The sequence below is a fragment of the Littorina saxatilis genome, linkage group LG11 (genome assembly GCF_037325665.1).
Source record: "Littorina saxatilis isolate snail1 linkage group LG11, US_GU_Lsax_2.0, whole genome shotgun sequence".
In the NCBI taxonomy this organism is placed as follows: Eukaryota; Metazoa; Mollusca; class Gastropoda; order Littorinimorpha; family Littorinidae; genus Littorina; species Littorina saxatilis.
Genome location: NC_090255.1, coordinates 23,929,361 through 23,948,080, shown reverse-complemented (window position 1 = coordinate 23,948,080; position 18,720 = coordinate 23,929,361). Strand labels below are relative to the sequence as shown.

At 41.6% G+C, this 18,720-nt stretch overlaps 1 protein-coding gene across 1 annotated transcript in view; it reads left to right on the top strand.

The window, feature by feature from the left end:
- LOC138979511 (uncharacterized) overlaps nucleotides 1-18,720 on the top strand; it is a 45,162-nt gene that overhangs the window by 2,799 nt on the left and 23,643 nt on the right. Inside the window, exons 2-3 of the mRNA XM_070352221.1 lie at nucleotides 5,038-5,093; nucleotides 17,417-17,632. Of these exons, the coding sequence (XP_070208322.1) occupies nucleotides 5,042-5,093; nucleotides 17,417-17,632 (268 nt within the window). The 5' untranslated portion in view covers nucleotides 5,038-5,041. The remainder of the gene's footprint in view (nucleotides 1-5,037; nucleotides 5,094-17,416; nucleotides 17,633-18,720) is intronic.

The window sequence follows — 18,720 nt, the reverse complement described above, 5'->3', positions numbered from 1 at the left end:
CTAAAAGTGACCATATCTCATGGTAGAAAGAGCCAATAAGCACCATTGTACTTCCTATGTCTTGAATTAACAGCTTTGTGTTGCATGACCTTGGATGACCTTGACCTTGGGTCAAGGTCACATGTATTTTGGTAGGAAAATGTGTAAAGCAGTTCTTAGTGTATGATGTCATTGCTAGGTTTAGTTATTTGACCTTGACCCTGAAGGTCAAGGTCATGTCAAGGTCAAGGTCAAGCATGTGAGTCGTATGGGCTTTGCCCTTCTTGTTTAATAACATCTCTCGATCTTCACATATTTTGTCATGTGAATAAGAACAGAACAAGTTCGTCAAACATATTTCTTATTTTATCTGCATTGAATGAATTTACAACGTCCTTCTTGTTAATTGTTTATTCATAAAGATTACTTGTACTGAAGAAAATGTTTCCCCCTTTCAACGGGTGGAGTAGTGCGCCGGAGTAGTGTCTCTTGTGTAGAAACGTGGGCGAATAACACGATCTGCGCATGCGGTGAAATCAACCGGAAAAGGAAAAAGACATAAACATGCCGAAAAACGATATGCGCATCACCCGGAAAAGGAAATAGGTCGAATCTGCTCGCGATAAAAGAAGTGCGCATGTGCGAGATCTAAAATGGCCGCGGAACTGTTAACTGGTGTATTCCGTTCGTACGCCGGATGTTTCCGTTCGTACGCCGGATGTTTCCGTTCATACAGCGTCATTTTCGGCACTTGGTCAAGGGAAAAAATAGCAGTAAATCGAGTGGGCAGCGCACATTCGTGATATTGCGAGGATTAGGTAGCAAATTGATTGGGCTATGTGTTCAATAAATACCAAGGTGCTAGTCGACCTCATGATTACCCAAGCGGGTCAAACCTGGCAGCATTGCATGATGTTCAGACATGTTCTTGTTTTTCGCGCTCTGTAATCAAAACTGACCCCATGAGCACCAAAACCATTGCCTGTTACGACATTTCGCCTGAACAGAAGTTTTCATTAAAATGGTTTGGTAGTTTATTTTAAAGAAATGCTTTTTACAGGCACACACAAACTACACACTCTCTCTCTCTCTCTCTCTCTCTCTCTCTCTCTCTCTCTCTCTCTCTCTCTCTCTCTCTCTCTCTCTTTCTCTCTTTCTCACACACACACACACACACACACACACACATATACACACACACACACACACACACACACACACACACACACACACACACACACACAGGGAGACAAAGGTCGCCTCCGCCCTAGTCAAAACTTCAGTGAATACAATTCGTTTAATGTGAAAACGTGAGGGGGACAAGGTATTTAAAATTACAAAATAACGCTTTGGGAAGGATCTGCTTGCTCATCCTTATACGCGACTGTGTTTTCCTTATTCTTAGAAGGCAAATCATTCGTGTAACATAACATGTCACAGTGGGGCGAGCAGACAAGACACTTTATATAGCTCCAAGAGGAAAACAAAAGATCGCGTTGTCTGTGATGGCCAGGTCAGCTGTAGGGGCGTGAGTCGGGGCTCAGGGAGGGGAGGAAGGGGTGAGGGACATGGGAGTGGAGATGTTGATTTGGTCAGGTGTAGGGGACAGGGCTCCCCACGGACGCCCCGTCCTAGAGGGTCCCGGGACCCCCACTTTTTATGCTTAGAGGGTCCCGGGACCCCTCTTCGCGGAGTTTTAGGGGGTCCCATGAGTCCACGGTCCCCTAAACCCCAGGTGTTCATATAACGCATTGTTATCACGAGTAGTGTGATATGAAGTGGGTTTTTTCATCCGAATATTCGAAGAGGACACTTCAGCTATACCTTGTTAATTGGAACACACACACTCTCCAAATGGTGGTTGTAAATGGGCCATGTAAACGGCTCTTAACTTACCCTTTATCTCGCCAGTGTAATGAGTGTAGCAATACAATCCGATCCAATCCAATCCAATCCAATGCAATGCAATGCAATCCAATGCAATACAATACAAAACAATACAAAACAATACAAAACAATACCATACAATACAATACAATACAAGATGCACAATAAATTACAATGATATGAATGTAGTGTAAGGTGATCCCCCTTCCCGCAAGAAATGCCACCAAACACCAAAATGACAAAATGCCAAGAACTCCTATATTACTTCATTTTGCATTTATTGAGGGTGGCGTTTTTGGATTATTTGGAGGGTGGGGTGGATGGGCGGGAAGGTACGTACGTACAGTGTCCATACCAAGATTTGTCTTTGAGTTTGAGTATTGAATTGTCAAACAGACAAATTACATCACACACAAAATCACAGCTTAGTAATCACACACCTTCACTTCTCACACACACAGGTGTGTGAAAGGTTTCGAGCAGGTATGTTTACTCGCGCGTGCGAGCACATCATTGCATTCGTGATGGGATACGCGATGCTAAGGCCAAAAAAAGTTGTATGTTTCTGGTAACATGGCTACAAAAAATAGGGTAGGTTGGTAGGGATTTTTGTTTTTTTTTGTTTTTGTTTTTTGGTCAGGGTAGAAAATAACTATACAGTGACGCAAAGAGACTGGACTTACTATACAAAGAGAAAGACAACACATTACAAAACAAATGAGACAAAAGGGATGCGGGGTTATCCCCCTTGTGTCGTCTGCCGTCCGTTACTTTCGTCTTGACGCTTTTTTTCTTTTTCTTTTTTACAAATGCAATAAAAAAAAGTCTACGGTCGGCGGGAAAAAACTAGGTAGGGTCGGGTGACCAGAAACATACAACTTTTTTTTTTTGCCTAATGGAAAATTGAGCTAGAGTTTTGGAGCGGGAGGGGCCTCCGCTTCTACGCTTCGTTGAATCATTTCATTATGTTGGGGAGATGCGGTTGGTGGTAGGGTATTGGGGGCGTGTGTGTGTGTGTGTGTGTGTGTGTGGGGGGGGGGGGGTCGCGTGTGTTTTATGTAGTGTCTTGTTCTATGACGTGACTGACACTGGCTAAGACCCTAGCCATGCTTGTGTCACAGTAAGGTTGGACGACACAAAGCTTTTTCTGACGACATTTTCATGTGTTACAAGTGAGTCACTTTTTCACTTGATGTGTTTCTGAGCGCGCGCGCGCGCGCGCGTGTGTGTGTGTGTGTGTGTGTGTGTGTGTGTGTGTGTGTGTGTGTGTGTGTGGCCCTTATCTAGGTTTGCTGCATTCTCATGACTTCAATTTAAAATCTATTTCCTCAACATTTTAAAATTTTGAATAAATGAATGTGTGTTAATAATGTCTGTTGTTGTTGTTGTTGTTGTTGTTGTTGTTGTTGTTCTTCTTCTTCTTCTTCTTCTTCTTCTTCTTCTTCTTCTTCTTCTTCTTCTTTTTCTTCTTCTTCTTCTTCTTCTTCTTCTTCTTCTTTTTGTTGTTGTCGTTGTTGCTGTTGTTGTTGTTGTTGCTGTTGTTTCAATGTTGTTGAAACATTCACTGTCAACTCACACAATCGATCTTTTAAATTTACTTACAAGATACACAACCGACACAAAAACGATGAACATGTAGCTTAGGTTTGGTCATGCGGTTTTCTCATCTCAACGCTAACAGGAAACCAGAAAAATATGTCTTAACATAATACTAACAATACACTAGTATTTATGCGGATCACATACCTGAGACAGAGGGGTCGTGCTGAACATCGTATAACTGTAACCGTACCTGTAGACAAAAAAAGTGAGTATGCAGGTACTATAAGGTACCGATGTTTTGCGAACAACGGAGATGACATACACCAATCCGTCACAACTGTCAACGTTAATGACTTCCTCTTTTGTCGCTAGCCTTCCCCCCCCCCCCCACCCCCCGCCCCCCCCCCCTACATTTTTACATTTAGTCAAGTTTTGACTAAATGTTTTAACGTAGAGGGGGGAATCGAGACGAGGGTCGTGGTGTATGTGTGTCTGTCTGTCTGTGTGTGTAGAGCAATTCAGACTAAACTACTGGACCGATCTTTATGAAATTTGACATGCGAGTTCCTGGGTATGATATCCTCGGAGGGTTTTTTTTCGATAAATACCTTTGATGACGTCATATCCGGCTTTTTGTAAAAGTTGAGGCGGCACTGTCACACCCTCATTTTTCAATCAAATTGATTGAAATTTTGGCCCAGCAATCTTCGACGAAGGCCGGACTTCGGTATTGCATTTCAGCTTGGTGGCTTAAAAATTAATTAATGACTTTGGTCATTAAAAATCTGAAAATTGTAACAAAAACAAAATGTTTTTAAAACGATCCAAATTTACGTTTATCTTATTTTACATCCTTTTCTGATTCCAAAAACATAAAAATATGTTATATTTGGATTAAAAACAAGCTCTGAAAATTAAAAAAATAAAAAAGTATTATTAAAATAAAATGTCCGAAATCGATTTAAAAACAATTTCATCTTATTCCTTGTGGGTTCCTGATTCCAAAAACATATATATGTGATATGTTTGGATTAAAAACACGCTCAGAAAGTTAAAAAGAATAGAGATAAAGAAAAGCGTGCTATCCTTCTCAGCGCAACTACTACCCCGCTGTTCTTGTCAATTTCACTGCCTGTGCATCGAGCGGTGGACTGACGATGCTACGAGTATACGCTCTTGCTGTAAAAATGCAGTGAGTTCAGTTTCATTCTGTTAGTTCGACAGCTTGACTAAATGTTGTAATTTCGCCTTACGCGACTTGTTTTTTTATCCGAGGACAAAGCCAAAAAAACCAATTAGAATCGTTAGGACGTTTATCTTTTCTTTTTTTATGTGACAGTGGAGGCTACCGCTCCTTTCACAGCAGACTCTGCACCCGAGTTGTTGGCCTTTAAAAGTCAACACCGGTGTATTGTGGAATTTTGTTTGTGATGGGGTCTGGTGGTTTCCGATTGTCTGTATGTTCATGGAAACCTTCGGGTTTGCATAACAGTTTATAAAGGGCTAAGAAATTAGCCCTAGCATTTTCAATCCTGTTCTGTTTGATTGCACTTCGCTTCCCGAGGTGATCGTAGTGTTTCGGCACTCGGTTACATTTAAATTGAAATTTGTTTTTCTTTATTTAACCAGGAACATGAGGCTTTGTATTGGCAGCAAATCGAGCGAGCTGTGTCCTCTATGTCGGAGTGAGTAACATTAATTGTAAAGTCTACAAAATCAAGTTTTTTACCTTTTTCATTTTTTTTTTCATTTCTGGGAGTCGGAAAATCGAAAACTGTAAAAAATTAAAAAAATTCTTAGTGTAATAATTGTCAGTGTTTCTAATTCTGTGTGAGCAGTCCCGGATATTGTTGCGCCCGGACAAGATTTTTAAGCTTCTGGAAGAACTCAGGAAAACATTTTTTTTAGCAAGATTTAAAGCATCGAATTTGGACAAACCTGAGTTTTTGGTAACCTTTAACCTTTTACATTAATATGCCTGAATAGTTTAGAGCAGGTCGAGTGCTTCTTCTCTTTTTCTTTTTCTTCGTTCATGGGCTGAAACTCCCACGTTCACTCATGTTTTTGCACGAGTGGAGTTTTAAGTGTATGACCGTATTTACCCCGCCATTCAGGCAGCATACGCCCGATTTTGAGGAAAGCATGCTGGGTATTTTTGTGTTTCTATAACCCACCGGACTCAGACATGGATTACAGGATATTTTCCGTGCGCACTTGGTCTTATGCTTACGTGTACACACGAAGGGGGATAAAGCACTGGCAGGTCTGCACATAAGTTGACCTGGGAGATCGGGAAAATGTCCACTCTTAACCCACCAGGCGGCCGCGGCCGGGATTTGTACTCACGACCTTCCGATTAGGAGGCCGATGTATTACCCACTACGCCACTGCGCCCGTCAGGTCGAGTACAAAACAGAGAATACAGCAAACGCTGAATTGGAACCGCGGGAACCTTGGGTTCTAGGAACAAGAAACAACAAGAAACAAACGGTGTAGGCAGATTTATTTAATCTATTTGGAGGAAATTAAATTTATTTGAAAACTATAGACAAGCTTTTTCTGATTATATGAACTATCACTTTTAATGACTCGACCACCAGTGCTGTTGCTGTAGTCATTGTTGTGCAAGAAGAAGTCTTTGACCTTGTGCGTCGACACCATGGCTGAAAGTAAATGTACGTAGAAATAGGCGCAAAAGCAGTAACTGCTTTCGGGAATATCATTTTATCACTTGGGGGGAGGGGGGGGGGGGGCATTTTACATACGAATATCCCTGAATCAACCTTCACAAGCTTTTAGTTTATGCACAGGGCTTTGTTTACTGCTGAGGTGCGTTTAAGTCTAACGAAGAGGCAACTAAGAAAAAAAATGGACTTTGGGGTTCCTTAACCGTCGTCTAACTTACCGGCTTTAGAGAACCAATAAAATAATGTTCCAACTTTTGATATGGGTTTCGCCTACAGGAGCGTACTACGAAACAAATATTGCCAGGGCCGTCGGGTGACTCCTGGCTCTGTCGTGAGGTGAAATGCAAGCGCCGGTCGATTCCTAAACGCCCCACTGAACGACTAACGTCACATGTCGCTTTGGTCTTTTCCGGAGGAACACCGCGTGTACATAATACACACTTCGGTCGCGTAGCACTGCCATTGCACATTTTCGCAACGAAAACCGTGCCACTGTTGCATTCATCTTGGTGTGTTAAATCTGAAAGCAATATAAGTGAACGAACAATTGAAAACATATCACGTTACTAAACTGTAGCTCAGTGTTTCAGTATGACGTGGAAGTGTTGAAATATCTGCTGTATCAGGCAAGCCGATTTGGTTTCACCTGAACGACTGCGAGAGGCGAGCGCAAACCGTTGTGTTGTTCAGAAATGGTGTTCCCTTTGATATTTTAGTGGACATTTAACTTCAAATGCAACCTTTCTTAGCCGTAGAGTTGATAACAGAACCTTCATGCGCGAGAAACGCCACATACGACGGAGTAACCCTGAAATGCCTTCACTTTTGTAGCCCTATCTGTCAGTTGCTGTCGTAGCCTAGTGGTTTGTGCTCCAGCTTGAAGGTTCGACTCCCTTCCTGGTTAGAGTTTTTTTGTTGTTGTTTTTTTTGCTTTATTTTTGTCATCTATTTTGTGTCCTTAACTCCACCCTTCAATCTTTTCAACCCTGATGCATTCCGTTTATTTTTTTAATTTATTTTTTTATTCTTTTTAAACCATTTCCCCCAAAGCGGTTTAGCACGGTGGTATGTTATGATGAAAACGCGATTACACAAAGCTCACATGTGCACGGTCTGCAAACTAAACGGCGTGGGCTCACCGTATTAGCCAATAACAAGCACACATATTAAACCGCAGCGCAAAGCGTAAACATTAGTACAACTTGACAGTCGCTCATGATACAACCATTCTTTTGCCGAGTCTGAAATTGATCTTCATAAAACTATGTGTAAGTGTAACAAAAGAAAAATCTACTTTCTTTCATATTGCCTGAATAATAACTTTATTAACTGATAATCAAGGTGGCATCGCCGAATGACTGCGGCAAGTGCAACGCGATCGAAGTGGCACGCGGTGTTTCTCCGGAAAAGGCCGAAGCGGCTGTGACGTCAGTCGTTCAGTGGGGCGTTTAGGAATCGCTAATTCGCCACTGTCATCTACGTTACCGTCATGTAGATTGAACACACACAGATATAGTTAGATTAAACGGCTTTTTCGAAGTCACGACGGGCACCCACTATCCCTTGTTGGTAAGCATTCAACCTACACAACAACACAACTATTGAACAAAAAAGGCATGCACATGGACACATTATTTGCACAAATTAATTAGACTATTAGTGTCATACCTTTAGTTGTTTGGTCCTGTGGTGATTTTCTCCGTTTTTGCACAATATATTACCAAAAAGCATCGGTCGATAGAAATAAGACTAAAAAAAAAAAAATGATAATACAAAATAAAAATAAGGCTACATTTTTCGTGGATCGACAGTTTTCTCCCCTTGCATTTTATGGTGCAAAATCATAAACGTTAATGAGCACTTTTCTTTTTAATTATTCCGCTCTTTTGTAATTGTCTGCAAATGAGCCTATATTGATTTATGACTTTCACGTGGATTTCAGACCTCTTCGTCCGCTTACCTCGTTGATTAATGTATCATAGTTGTACTAATTACGATGAAGTCACACATGACCTTAATATTTCAGGGTTTTGAATAAAATATCGAAGCACTTCTCTTGATAGACGGAAACTTTTCAAAACGATGCCTTTTGTCTCGGGGACAGTTGCCTAATATGGACCGATGTAGAACGAGAAAATTACTCCCCCGATTTTTTTCTCCCGAGTAAAAAATTGTGTGCGAAAATGTTGCTCCCCGGACAAAAAAATTACTCCTCCATTAGGCATTACACGAGAAAATTACTCCCCACGAAAGGTGTACTCCAAGTAAATATTTCGTACGAAAATGTTACTCCCCATTCACGAAAAAATTACTGCCCCCTAAGTACATACGAGAACATTACTCCCCACGACTGTCACTGGTGTACTCCGAGTAAAAATTTCGTACGAAAATGTTACTCCCCTTCACAAAAAAATGGACTCCCTCCTAGCACGAGAAAATCACTCCCCACGACAGGTGTACTCCCGAGTGAAAATTTCGTACGAAACTTTTACTCCCCAAACACATTTTGCAAGACATTCTTATTCCCCTTACAAAAAAAGGATTCCCCCTATTGCGATTTTCAGGTTTTCTCCAGCCGCTGGTTCAGTTCGACAACCAGAGTCTCCCCCCCCCCCCCCCCCCTTAAGGCTGGAGTATACACCTGAGGCCAAATTTCAAAGTGGTTAGGCAGTTTTAAAGGTTTCTTTTTATGTTAGTTCAATGTTTTGTTTATCAGGAAATAACAAAATGAATAGTGCTTGTCGCGCAACATTTTGAGATAACAACTGAAGTTTGAGCATAGGTATGAGATTTTGTCACGTAAACCCCACTGAAGAAATTGTGATATTGCATTGTGAATACAGAGGACAGCACGTTTCGCCCTGCAGTCCGGACTGACGATCTAACAGCAAACGACAAGAAGAAGTATTGTAAATAATGTGACCCTCCACCACGAAATGAGTCGCATGTCACCTTTGCATGATTTTCATATTTTTACATTTTCCTAAAGAGTTTGTTATGCTCTATCCAGTGGTGAAACCCGTTTTAGAAAAGAGCGAAAACTGTTTGAGTTATAAGCCTGTGGCTAAGGTGACCCTCACACTGTTACCATACACTCCCCGGACTTATATCAAGCCCAGCGCAGAACCGCGCGAGGTGACATGCGACACATTTCGTGGTGGAGGGTCACATATGTAAACAAAAAACCCAATCTGTCTTTCTTTATTTGGTGTTTAACGTCGTTTTCAACCACGAAGGTTATATCGCGACGGGGGAAAAAAAACCAAAAAAAACCAACCAAACAAAAAAAACAACAATCGGATGATCACAAACTAAAGAAGAGAAATAGGGAAGCAAAATAGAACATCAAACATAGTGATTTTACCTGTGAATTTGGAGAAAAAACCCTTATGTATCCATTTTTGAAGCCCAATTTGAAGCATGGAACACAGTCAAACATAAATTAAAAGGGTTAAAGTGGTTACAGTGTTCAGAAATAGTGTTAAATAACAAGTTGAGTTATCCCTCTTCACCAATTTTAAAAGAAATACACCTCTTGTCGCGCAAAATTTTGAACCGTGATGCTTTTACCACCCCCTACTCATTTTTCAGAAAAGAGTGCATATTATCTTCCAAATAAAAAAACAAGGTAGTCAGATGATCAAAACTTAAGAACAGAAATAGGGAAGCAAAAAAGAACACCCAACAGAGTGATTTAAATGGTGAATTCAGAAAATACCCACTTTTTTACTCATTTTATAAGCTGAATTGAAAGCTTGGAAGACAGAAAAAAATAAATAAAAAGTGCTAAAGTGGTTACAGTGTTCAGAAATAGTGTTAGATACCAAGTTGAGTTATCCCTCTTCATCACAGTTAAAAGAAACACACCTCTTGTCCCGCAAAATCTTGAACTGTGATGCTTTTACTACCCCCACCCCCTACCCATTTTTCAGAAAAGAGTGCATAATTATTATCTTCCAAATAGAAAAGCAAGGTAATCAGATGATCAAAACTTCGGAACAGAAATAGGGAAGCAAAAAAACCCACCCAACAGAGTGATTTAACTGGTGAATTCAGAAAAAACCACTTTTTTACTCATTTTATAAGCTGAATTTAAAGCTTGGAAGACGGAAAAAAATAAATTAAAAGTGCTAAAGTGGTTACAACTTACAGTGTTCAGAAATAGTGTTAGATACCAAGTTGAGTTATCCCTCTTTATCACAGTTAAACGAAACACACCTCTTGTCGCGCTATCTCTTGAACTGTGATGCTTTTACTACCCCCGGCCCCTCCCCATTTGAACAAAAAGAGTGCATATTCTCTTCACATTAGAAAAAATAAGTAATAGTAACTGGACATTTTTAAAATACATCTTTTCTGTCAGTCCAAGGATTGCTTAGTCCATTAAAACAAACAGATTAGGATTTAACGCGCCCATTTTAAGATAAAAATAACATGATAATTGATATATCAGACTTTTTTATGCAATTACTACTGAAGATTTGTTTACATTTTACTGTGAATTAATTGATCAAAATTCCAGATGACTAATATAGGAACAAATAAAGCATACAACATAGTTACTGTCCTGGTAATATGAAAAAAACCACTTTTGTATCAGTTTTGAAAGTCATTTTCAAGCATGAAACAGAAATAAACATATGATATAAAGTGTTAAAGTGATTAAACTTAGGTAAATTCCAGTTGAGGTATCCTTCTTACCGATGGAAAAAAAAGATACACACCTTAAATTTTTAATGCACAAAATCTTGAATTGCAATGATTGTACTACCCCAACCCCCTACCCATTATGCATTTGCTCTACCTATGAGACAAGTAAGTAAAAGCGACATGTCACTTTTAAGATATTATGTTTATGTAAGTTCTGGCTTGTAGAGAGAAAAAAATAGAATAAAAGGGGCATTTTGCTGATTCAAAAGATAAATTTTGAAAAGATGAACTATTACATTATTTTAATTCATTTAGTATATAATTCGACTGTGTATGTCAATGAATGAAGTCTTGTATGTCCACACATGAAGACGACTGATATAGGATCAAAATATAGAACTCAAAACACAGTTACTTTGCAGTTTTATGCAAATAAAAGAAAAGAAACAATTTTGTACACCCATTCCGAAGTTAATTTCAAGCGTAAACAAAACACAATTCCATTCTCTTGCACTGCCCTTCAATTTTCACAAAGTCAAGGAAAATATTCCGAGATTCCCACAAAAGGACAGAAAATGGTAAAGATCTTGACACATGTATTTGTTTTAATAGAGAAATAACAAGTACAGCCATTAGCTGTGTCACTGGGTTTCTTTGTCAGGCTGAAACTTAGCTGTTGTGTTGGTGTCTGCTGTGTGTGTCTGGGTCCAAAACAACTTTCACACTCACGTTACTCACACAAGTATACAATTCCACCCGCAGAGGCGTTCGGGGAAGGGGGTCTCGCACTCGGGCGAATCACACCACAAAATACAAAGTATAACGTACACAGATTTTACTATTGAACCAAAAAGCAAATTAAATCATGAATAAATCAAGCAAGCAAAACGTTCACACAATGACACACTCACTCTCGGTTCACACTGCGCTCTGGGCGCACACACTTGGCAGCACGTATACCGTTCCGACGTCGTTTGTCTTCGTGCAAGTCCAGCACAGGCACGCGATTGTCCAAGAATCACAATAATCCTCGTGAATGTCACAGCAGGCATAGTAAGGTTACGTAGAAAAGTCCAAAAGGGTGCGTTGATGATGGTAATCCGGTGCACACACACACACACATACACACACACACACACACACACACACACACACATACACACACACACACACACACACACACACACTCCGGTTTGGTAAGTTACCTGATAATGTAGCCTGTAGATCTAACGGGGAGACTGATCAGACAGGAAGAGCAATACTTTCACATTTCCGATGTCCAGCGATAAACTTGCTTTCTTCGAGAGTTCGATCTTCGTGCGATTCTGGCATCATGATGCCTCTCTACAAAACCCAGGTCTAGGAACTCTTCATCTAAAGTCAGTCAGTATTAACCTCCTCAACACAATCCTCATCTTGTCCCATAGTGATTTCTGCCGTCAAAGAGCATGTGGTTCTCAACTCACAAGACCGATTTGTCGTCTTCCATCGTGAAATTCAGATCTACACCAACTACGTGCATTGATCTGAACAATAAAATGTAGATGCGATAATCTGCAAACATCTCTTCAACACAATCTGCATCTTGTCCCATGTAGATTTCTGTCGGCAAAGAACATGTGGTTCTCAACTCACAAGACCGATTTGTCATCTTCCAGTATGAAATTCAGATCTGCCCCAAGCACAGGCGGAAGGTATCGTTCACTGGACCACTACTATAGAAAGACTATGAAAGTAGTGGTCCAGTGAAGGATACCTTCCGCCTGTGCCCCAAGTACGTGCAATAAAATGTAGAAGCGATAATCGGAAAAAACTATTTTCTCATGAACGCTGCCACGTTGTCATCAGTTCGATGTCTTTTATCCAGAGCAGGGATGAACACACTTTTTCATTAGCAGTTTGTTATGTTTATCCGCAGATTGCTTTCCATTACTTGTCGTCTGTTTTAGCTTGACTCGTGGGGTTCTTCGGCCAGGCAACAAGTGCTTGTTTACAGTGACACGTTCTCACGCACGACATGTCGTAAATGCAAGTTCTAACGATTGTTTTTGACTCACATGCGAAGCAAAAGTGAGTCTATGTACTCACCCGAGTCGTCCGTCCGTCCGTCCGTCCGTCCGTCCGGACGTCCGGACGTCCGTCCGTCCGGACGTCCGTCCGGAAAACTTTAACGTTGGATATTTCTTGGACACTATTCAGTCTATCAGTACCAAATTTGGCAAGATGGTGTATGATGACAAGGCCCCAAAAAACATACATAGCATCTTGACCTTGCTTCAAGGTCAAGGTCGCAGGGGCCATAAATGTTGTCTAAAAAACAGCTATTTTTCACATTTTTCCCATTTTCTCTGAAGTTTTAGAGATTCAATACCTCACCTATATATGATATATAGGGCAAAGTAAGCCCCATCTTTTGATACCAGTTTGGTTTACCTTGCTTCAAGGTCAAGGTCACAGGAGCTCTTCAAAGTTGGATTGTATACATATTTTGAAGTGACCTTGACCCTGAACTATGGAAGATAACTGTTTCAAACTGAAAAATTATGTGGGGCACATGTTATGCTTTCATCATGAGACACATTTGGTCACATATGATCAAGGTCAAGGTCACTTTGACCCTTATGAAATGTGACCAAAATAAGGTAGTGAACCACTAAAAGTGACCATATCTCATGGTAGAAAGAGCCAATAAGCACCATTGTACTTCCTATGTCTTGAATTAACAGCTTTGTGTTGCATGACCTTGGATGACCTTGACCTTGGGTCAAGGTCACATGTATTTTGGTAGGAAAAATGTGTAAAGCAGTTCTTAGTGTATGATGTCATTGCTATGTAAAGGTTAAGGTCAAGCATGTGAGTCGTATGGGCTTTGCCCTTCTTGTATTTGTATTGCACTGATAGAGAATGTCGATATTTGTAAACTTCTGCCATTTCCTAATGTTTATTTCATTATTTTTCATACGGATATGGCTAATGAGTGGATAATCTGTTACGACACGAAACGCGTTCTAAATCCGGGAAGGGAGGCTACTCCAACGTACTTTCAAAAGTATCTTACAGCCGGCCTTAAACGTTTTTCATTTTTCGAAATAATACTCTGTTTTTGAGTTTTATTTTGTAAACTCTTTGGTAAAACTAAAACATAATATGAAATAGTTGTCGTGGTTGAGCGAGTGTACATTTATTGTTTGAATCGCATTTCGTAACTTATATTTAGAAAATGATATTAAGGAAGGTGTTTCTAATCAAAACGTTTTAGAGAGGCGACGACTCGTGTTTGCAGAATTTAAACATGCACAGTCTGGCGGTGACTTTATGAATAATTTGCCACAAATTAAATGACTAAGAAAACTCAGGGAGACAAACCTCTTTTTCGAAAAACTTTGTGATATCCTCTGGAGACATGCAGCAGCGGTTACATACCTTTTACCCGACGCAATTATTCACATTGTGACCTTTTCTCGAACTTTCTATCTTTTCAAGAAAGAGATTTGTAAAGATAGTGTCAAGAAAATACGTGTTCTTTGTTGTATGATTTTTTTAAAGTTTGTGTGTGTGTGGGGGGGGGGGGGGGGGGAGGGGTCTATTTTTTTAATTTTTGGCTCACGTAAGTGTAGCCTATGCGATCGTAACTTTGTCTGTCTGTGCGTTTGTGCGTGTGTGTGTGTGTTTGTTTGTGCGTGTGTATGTCTGTGGTAGAAACTTTAACATTTCGTCAGTTGAAGACGTCACATTATGACGTAAGAGGGTTAGACGTCACGCGAAGGAATTACTGAAAGTCTCGGTCATTGTTATTTTAAGCGGGCCGAGACTAGTTGGCAGTCGTGTCCCTGTAAGTAGGCTACATGCAGACAGACAGATCTAGATCTAGTGTCTCGCTTTCTTGCACAGTGTCACCTATGCTTACTGTGTGTGTGTGTGTGTGTGTGTGTGTGTGTGTGTGTGTGTGTGTGTGTGTGTGTGTGTGTGTGTGTATGTCTAAAGCCCGTCCTTAATTGAGCCCGTAGTCGACTACACGAACCTTCGCGAAGTCTTTATACCAAAAACCCGCAGCTACGGCGTGATACTTTGACCCCAACATCGCTTCTCAAGTTTTGACATGCGAAGCTTCGCCGTAGCTCGCAACGAAGTTGGTTTTTTTTGTAAGAAGAGTGCTTTTCGATTCAAGATGGACGACGAAATCAGACTCAATACCATAGTGAAGAATGCATTTATCGACTTTGGTTGACCCAAAGTACAAGAACTAACCTTCTACCTGTATTATTTCATACTGCGATGCATTGACATGTCGAATGAAACTCGAAATCCCAGCGCTCACGCCAACTGGTCCCGGCCGTGCTCAGTCAACGAAATAGAACACATACAATTAACTTACGTCATCATCAAGTACGTAAAGTACAATTTGTGACGTAAAGTACTCAGAAAGAAGCACACCACGCGCTGGTCTAGACTACGCGCATTTGAGACGCCAAGACATGAAAAGATAACTCTCTTTTCCGCCATAGTGCCTTCCCTTGGACTGCGACGAAGTCTAGTTCCGGTAGCTTCGCGAAGTGAGCTACGCGTAGTCGGCTTCGTCCAATTAATACCCCCATTCCACTGAGCCGTTCTCGCTTACGTTCTTGTTACGATCAAGGTCGGCTGACACAACAATCGAACGCTACGAAAACGGTCATTTTTGACGTATTTGCGCTCCAATAACATTCTGTTAACGATCGTAACGATGCCGTACAGTTCGCATACCGACCATAGAGCGTATCCATGGCGATTCAACACCGTTCTCTAACGTTGTCATTCCGATTATGCACCGTTCAAAGTGATCCGATACCGTTCGATTACCGAGTCAACCACTCTTGTACCGTTGTACACAGATCTCTTCCGTTCTATTAACAACCCTACAACGACTGTAGCGTGCAGATAACGTTCCATTCGCGTTCTGTTACCGTTTATTGTAAGGATTTGCCAAGTTCTATAAAAGCAGAGACCAATTCTATCAATATGCAGTTGCTTGCTAGACATCAAGATGGAAGGAGATCAGTTCTTTTTCTTCTTGCTGATGCAGCACAATAACTTGCATTTACGCCAGCTTGCCCTTGTACAAGAACTGATGAGGAGAAGAAGACGAAGACCCCCAGCATTTTGGGTGAGACCATGGCTGACTGCCCAAAGGAGACTGATGTACGGACACTTTCATTGTCTCATGAGAGAGCTAAGGATAGAAGACACCGCATCCTTCTTCAACTTCATGCGAATGGAGCCCCAGATGTTCGATGAGTTGGTTGACAGACTGTCTCCTAGGATCACTCTGCAGGATACCAACTGTAGAAAAGCCCTGGAGCCCGGCCTCAAGGTTGCTGTTACCCTGAGACACCTGGCCTCTGGTGACCGCTACCCCAGCCTCTCATACGCCTTCAGAGTTTCACGTCACACGATTGCCAAGTTTTTTCCACTGGTCTGTCAAGCGATAGTGGACGAATACAAGGATGAGGTCATAGCATGTCCAACCACCGCAGAGGAATGGCAAGCCATTGCTGATGAATTTGAGAGAAAATGGAACGTCCCTCACGCTGTCGGTGCCCTTGATGGGAAACATGTGGCTATTCGGAAGCCTCCCCAGTCTGGAAGCCTCTATTACAGATTTTCTTGAGCCCTTCAGCAGTTTTCCGTACCTGGTACGAAGGGAGTCGTACCAGACTTCTAAGTCGGCCTTGTCACGGTCCATCCTGGCTGCCTGCTCGTTCCATGCTTTTTCTCTCAAGTGTTTGTTGTGATAAAGTTTTTTCTTTTTGTCATATAGAAACTGGTTTTCTCTGAGGAACTCCAACATCAAGTCCTCTTCATCTTCTGTGAGGTTCGGTCGAAAACGCGGCTTTTTGGTGGCAATGGTCTCTTGAACAGTTGGGCTATCTGCAGATTCCACCTGCGTAATCTTCTTCTTCTTCCCTTTGGGTGGCATGTTTCTTCTTTCTTTGGTTGTTTCTTGATTGAGAGGCACACCGACTGTGATATGGATTATGCAACGACTTATTATATACAGACCTACCCGCGTCGTCTGGAGATCGGTGGAGGAGCTCTAATGGAATGGTTTGCACGGTATTAGAACGTAAATGGAATGCAACAACAACGTTAGGATCAGCTCAGGTCGTTTCGGGATCGGTATAGGAACTGTATGGAGCGGTACGAACGGTTCTAGAACGCTACGATGACGCACTGAGAACGCTAGTGACGTCACTTCCGATGCGATAACGTTGTGTTACCGCTCCTTTACGTTCCATTAACGATCTGAAAGTTCCGTTACCGATGTGTTTAGGTTCCGTTACCGCTCATTTTGATCGGGAGGGAAACGGCGAAAATTTGAAACATGTTTCAAAAACTCACCCGTTCTTACCGTTCCTTGCGTTCCATTAACGTTCCTTAGCGCTCCACTTACGTTCTTTCCGATCCCTCCCGATCCTTACCGTTTCCCGGCCGTTTCTTGATCGTAACGGGAACGTAAGCGAGAACGGCTCAGTGGAATGGGGGTATAAGGACCGGCTTGACGGAGTGATTGAGTTTGTGTTACTGTTTGTCGATTTCTTACGTGAGCCTTGAAGGCTTCGCCTCTTGTTTTTATTTTTGTCAATGTTGTTTCTCATTCAGATGTAAAATGATCCATTCTTGATATATTTCAGTGGGCAGACACACTGCCAGACGGGTGCTATTTCAACGCCTCCTTGGGTTCTCCCACAAGATGAGATCCTCCGTTAAGATCACCATCGCTATTCTCAGCGGTCTGGCCATCGTCCAGATCTACAGCAGCGTCTCTTCCATCATGACTACCCGCGTGACTGCCCGCTTGACCGCCAGCTATGTAGCTGCGCAGAGTGGTGTGCTTAACTCGTCCAAAGGTAGGTGGGTATTTTGAACAGAGTTGGGACGTTTGTACTTTGGGCGGTTTGAAAGGTTGCTTAAATCGTCCAAAGGTAAGTGGGTATTTTGAACAGATTTGGGTCGTCTGTACTTTGGGCATAGTGCAGAGGGGGGGGGGGGGTGCGCTTTTCTTGTCCAAAGGTAGGTGGGTATTTTGAACAGATTTGGGACGTTTTTACTTTGGGCATAGTGCAGGGGGGGGGGGGGGGGCTTTTCTTGTCCAAAGGTAGTCGGGTATTTTGAACAGATCTGGGGCGTCTGTACTTTGGGCATAGTGCACAGGGGAACATTTCATCCTTCCATACTGAGAAATGTGGATAGTTGTCGGACGTCTGTACCTGCGCCCACTGATTGATCGCACTTCGTCCCAAAATAATTTTGAATCCCTAGCTTTTGAGACCAATGAGTTCAACTTGTCCATTTGTGTATTGTTGCCTTTTGTTATTCAACAAGAATATATCTGTACGCCTGTCTACTCACTACAAAGGTCTGGTCGTTTCTTCCATCACTTTACTCTTCGAGTGTTTGAAGAGCCTGTACTATCTGCGCGTTTCTCTCCATGGTTATCTTGCATTCGGCATCAAACCATTTACTGTTTCTATAGTCCTATGCACATGCTTCATGCACTCCGCAGCCCTGAGAAATCCTCTGTTCAGACAAGCTACCGCATCATCTACCGATCTTGTTAACAGTGATGACGCCTGTGAAATATAACGTTCAAAGGCGTCAATTCTGGTGAGTTCCTGAAAAAGATATTTCTTTTCGTCGTCCCATACAAGCTTATTTACATATTTTTTTTAGTTTCAGCCGTTGGTCTTCTGTTTGTAGGTCCTTTTGTCAACTCAACCGGTGTAACACGAGAAAATTACTCCCACGAGATTTTTACTCCGGAGTAAACATTTCGTACAAAAAAGTTTCTCCCTTTACGAAAAAAGCACTCCCCCATTGCACGAGAAAATTACTCCCCAAGACAGGTGAGTTCCGAGTAAACATTTTGTACAAAAATGTTACTCCCCTGACGAATAAATAACAAATAAATTACTTCACCCCAACACGAGCAATTTAA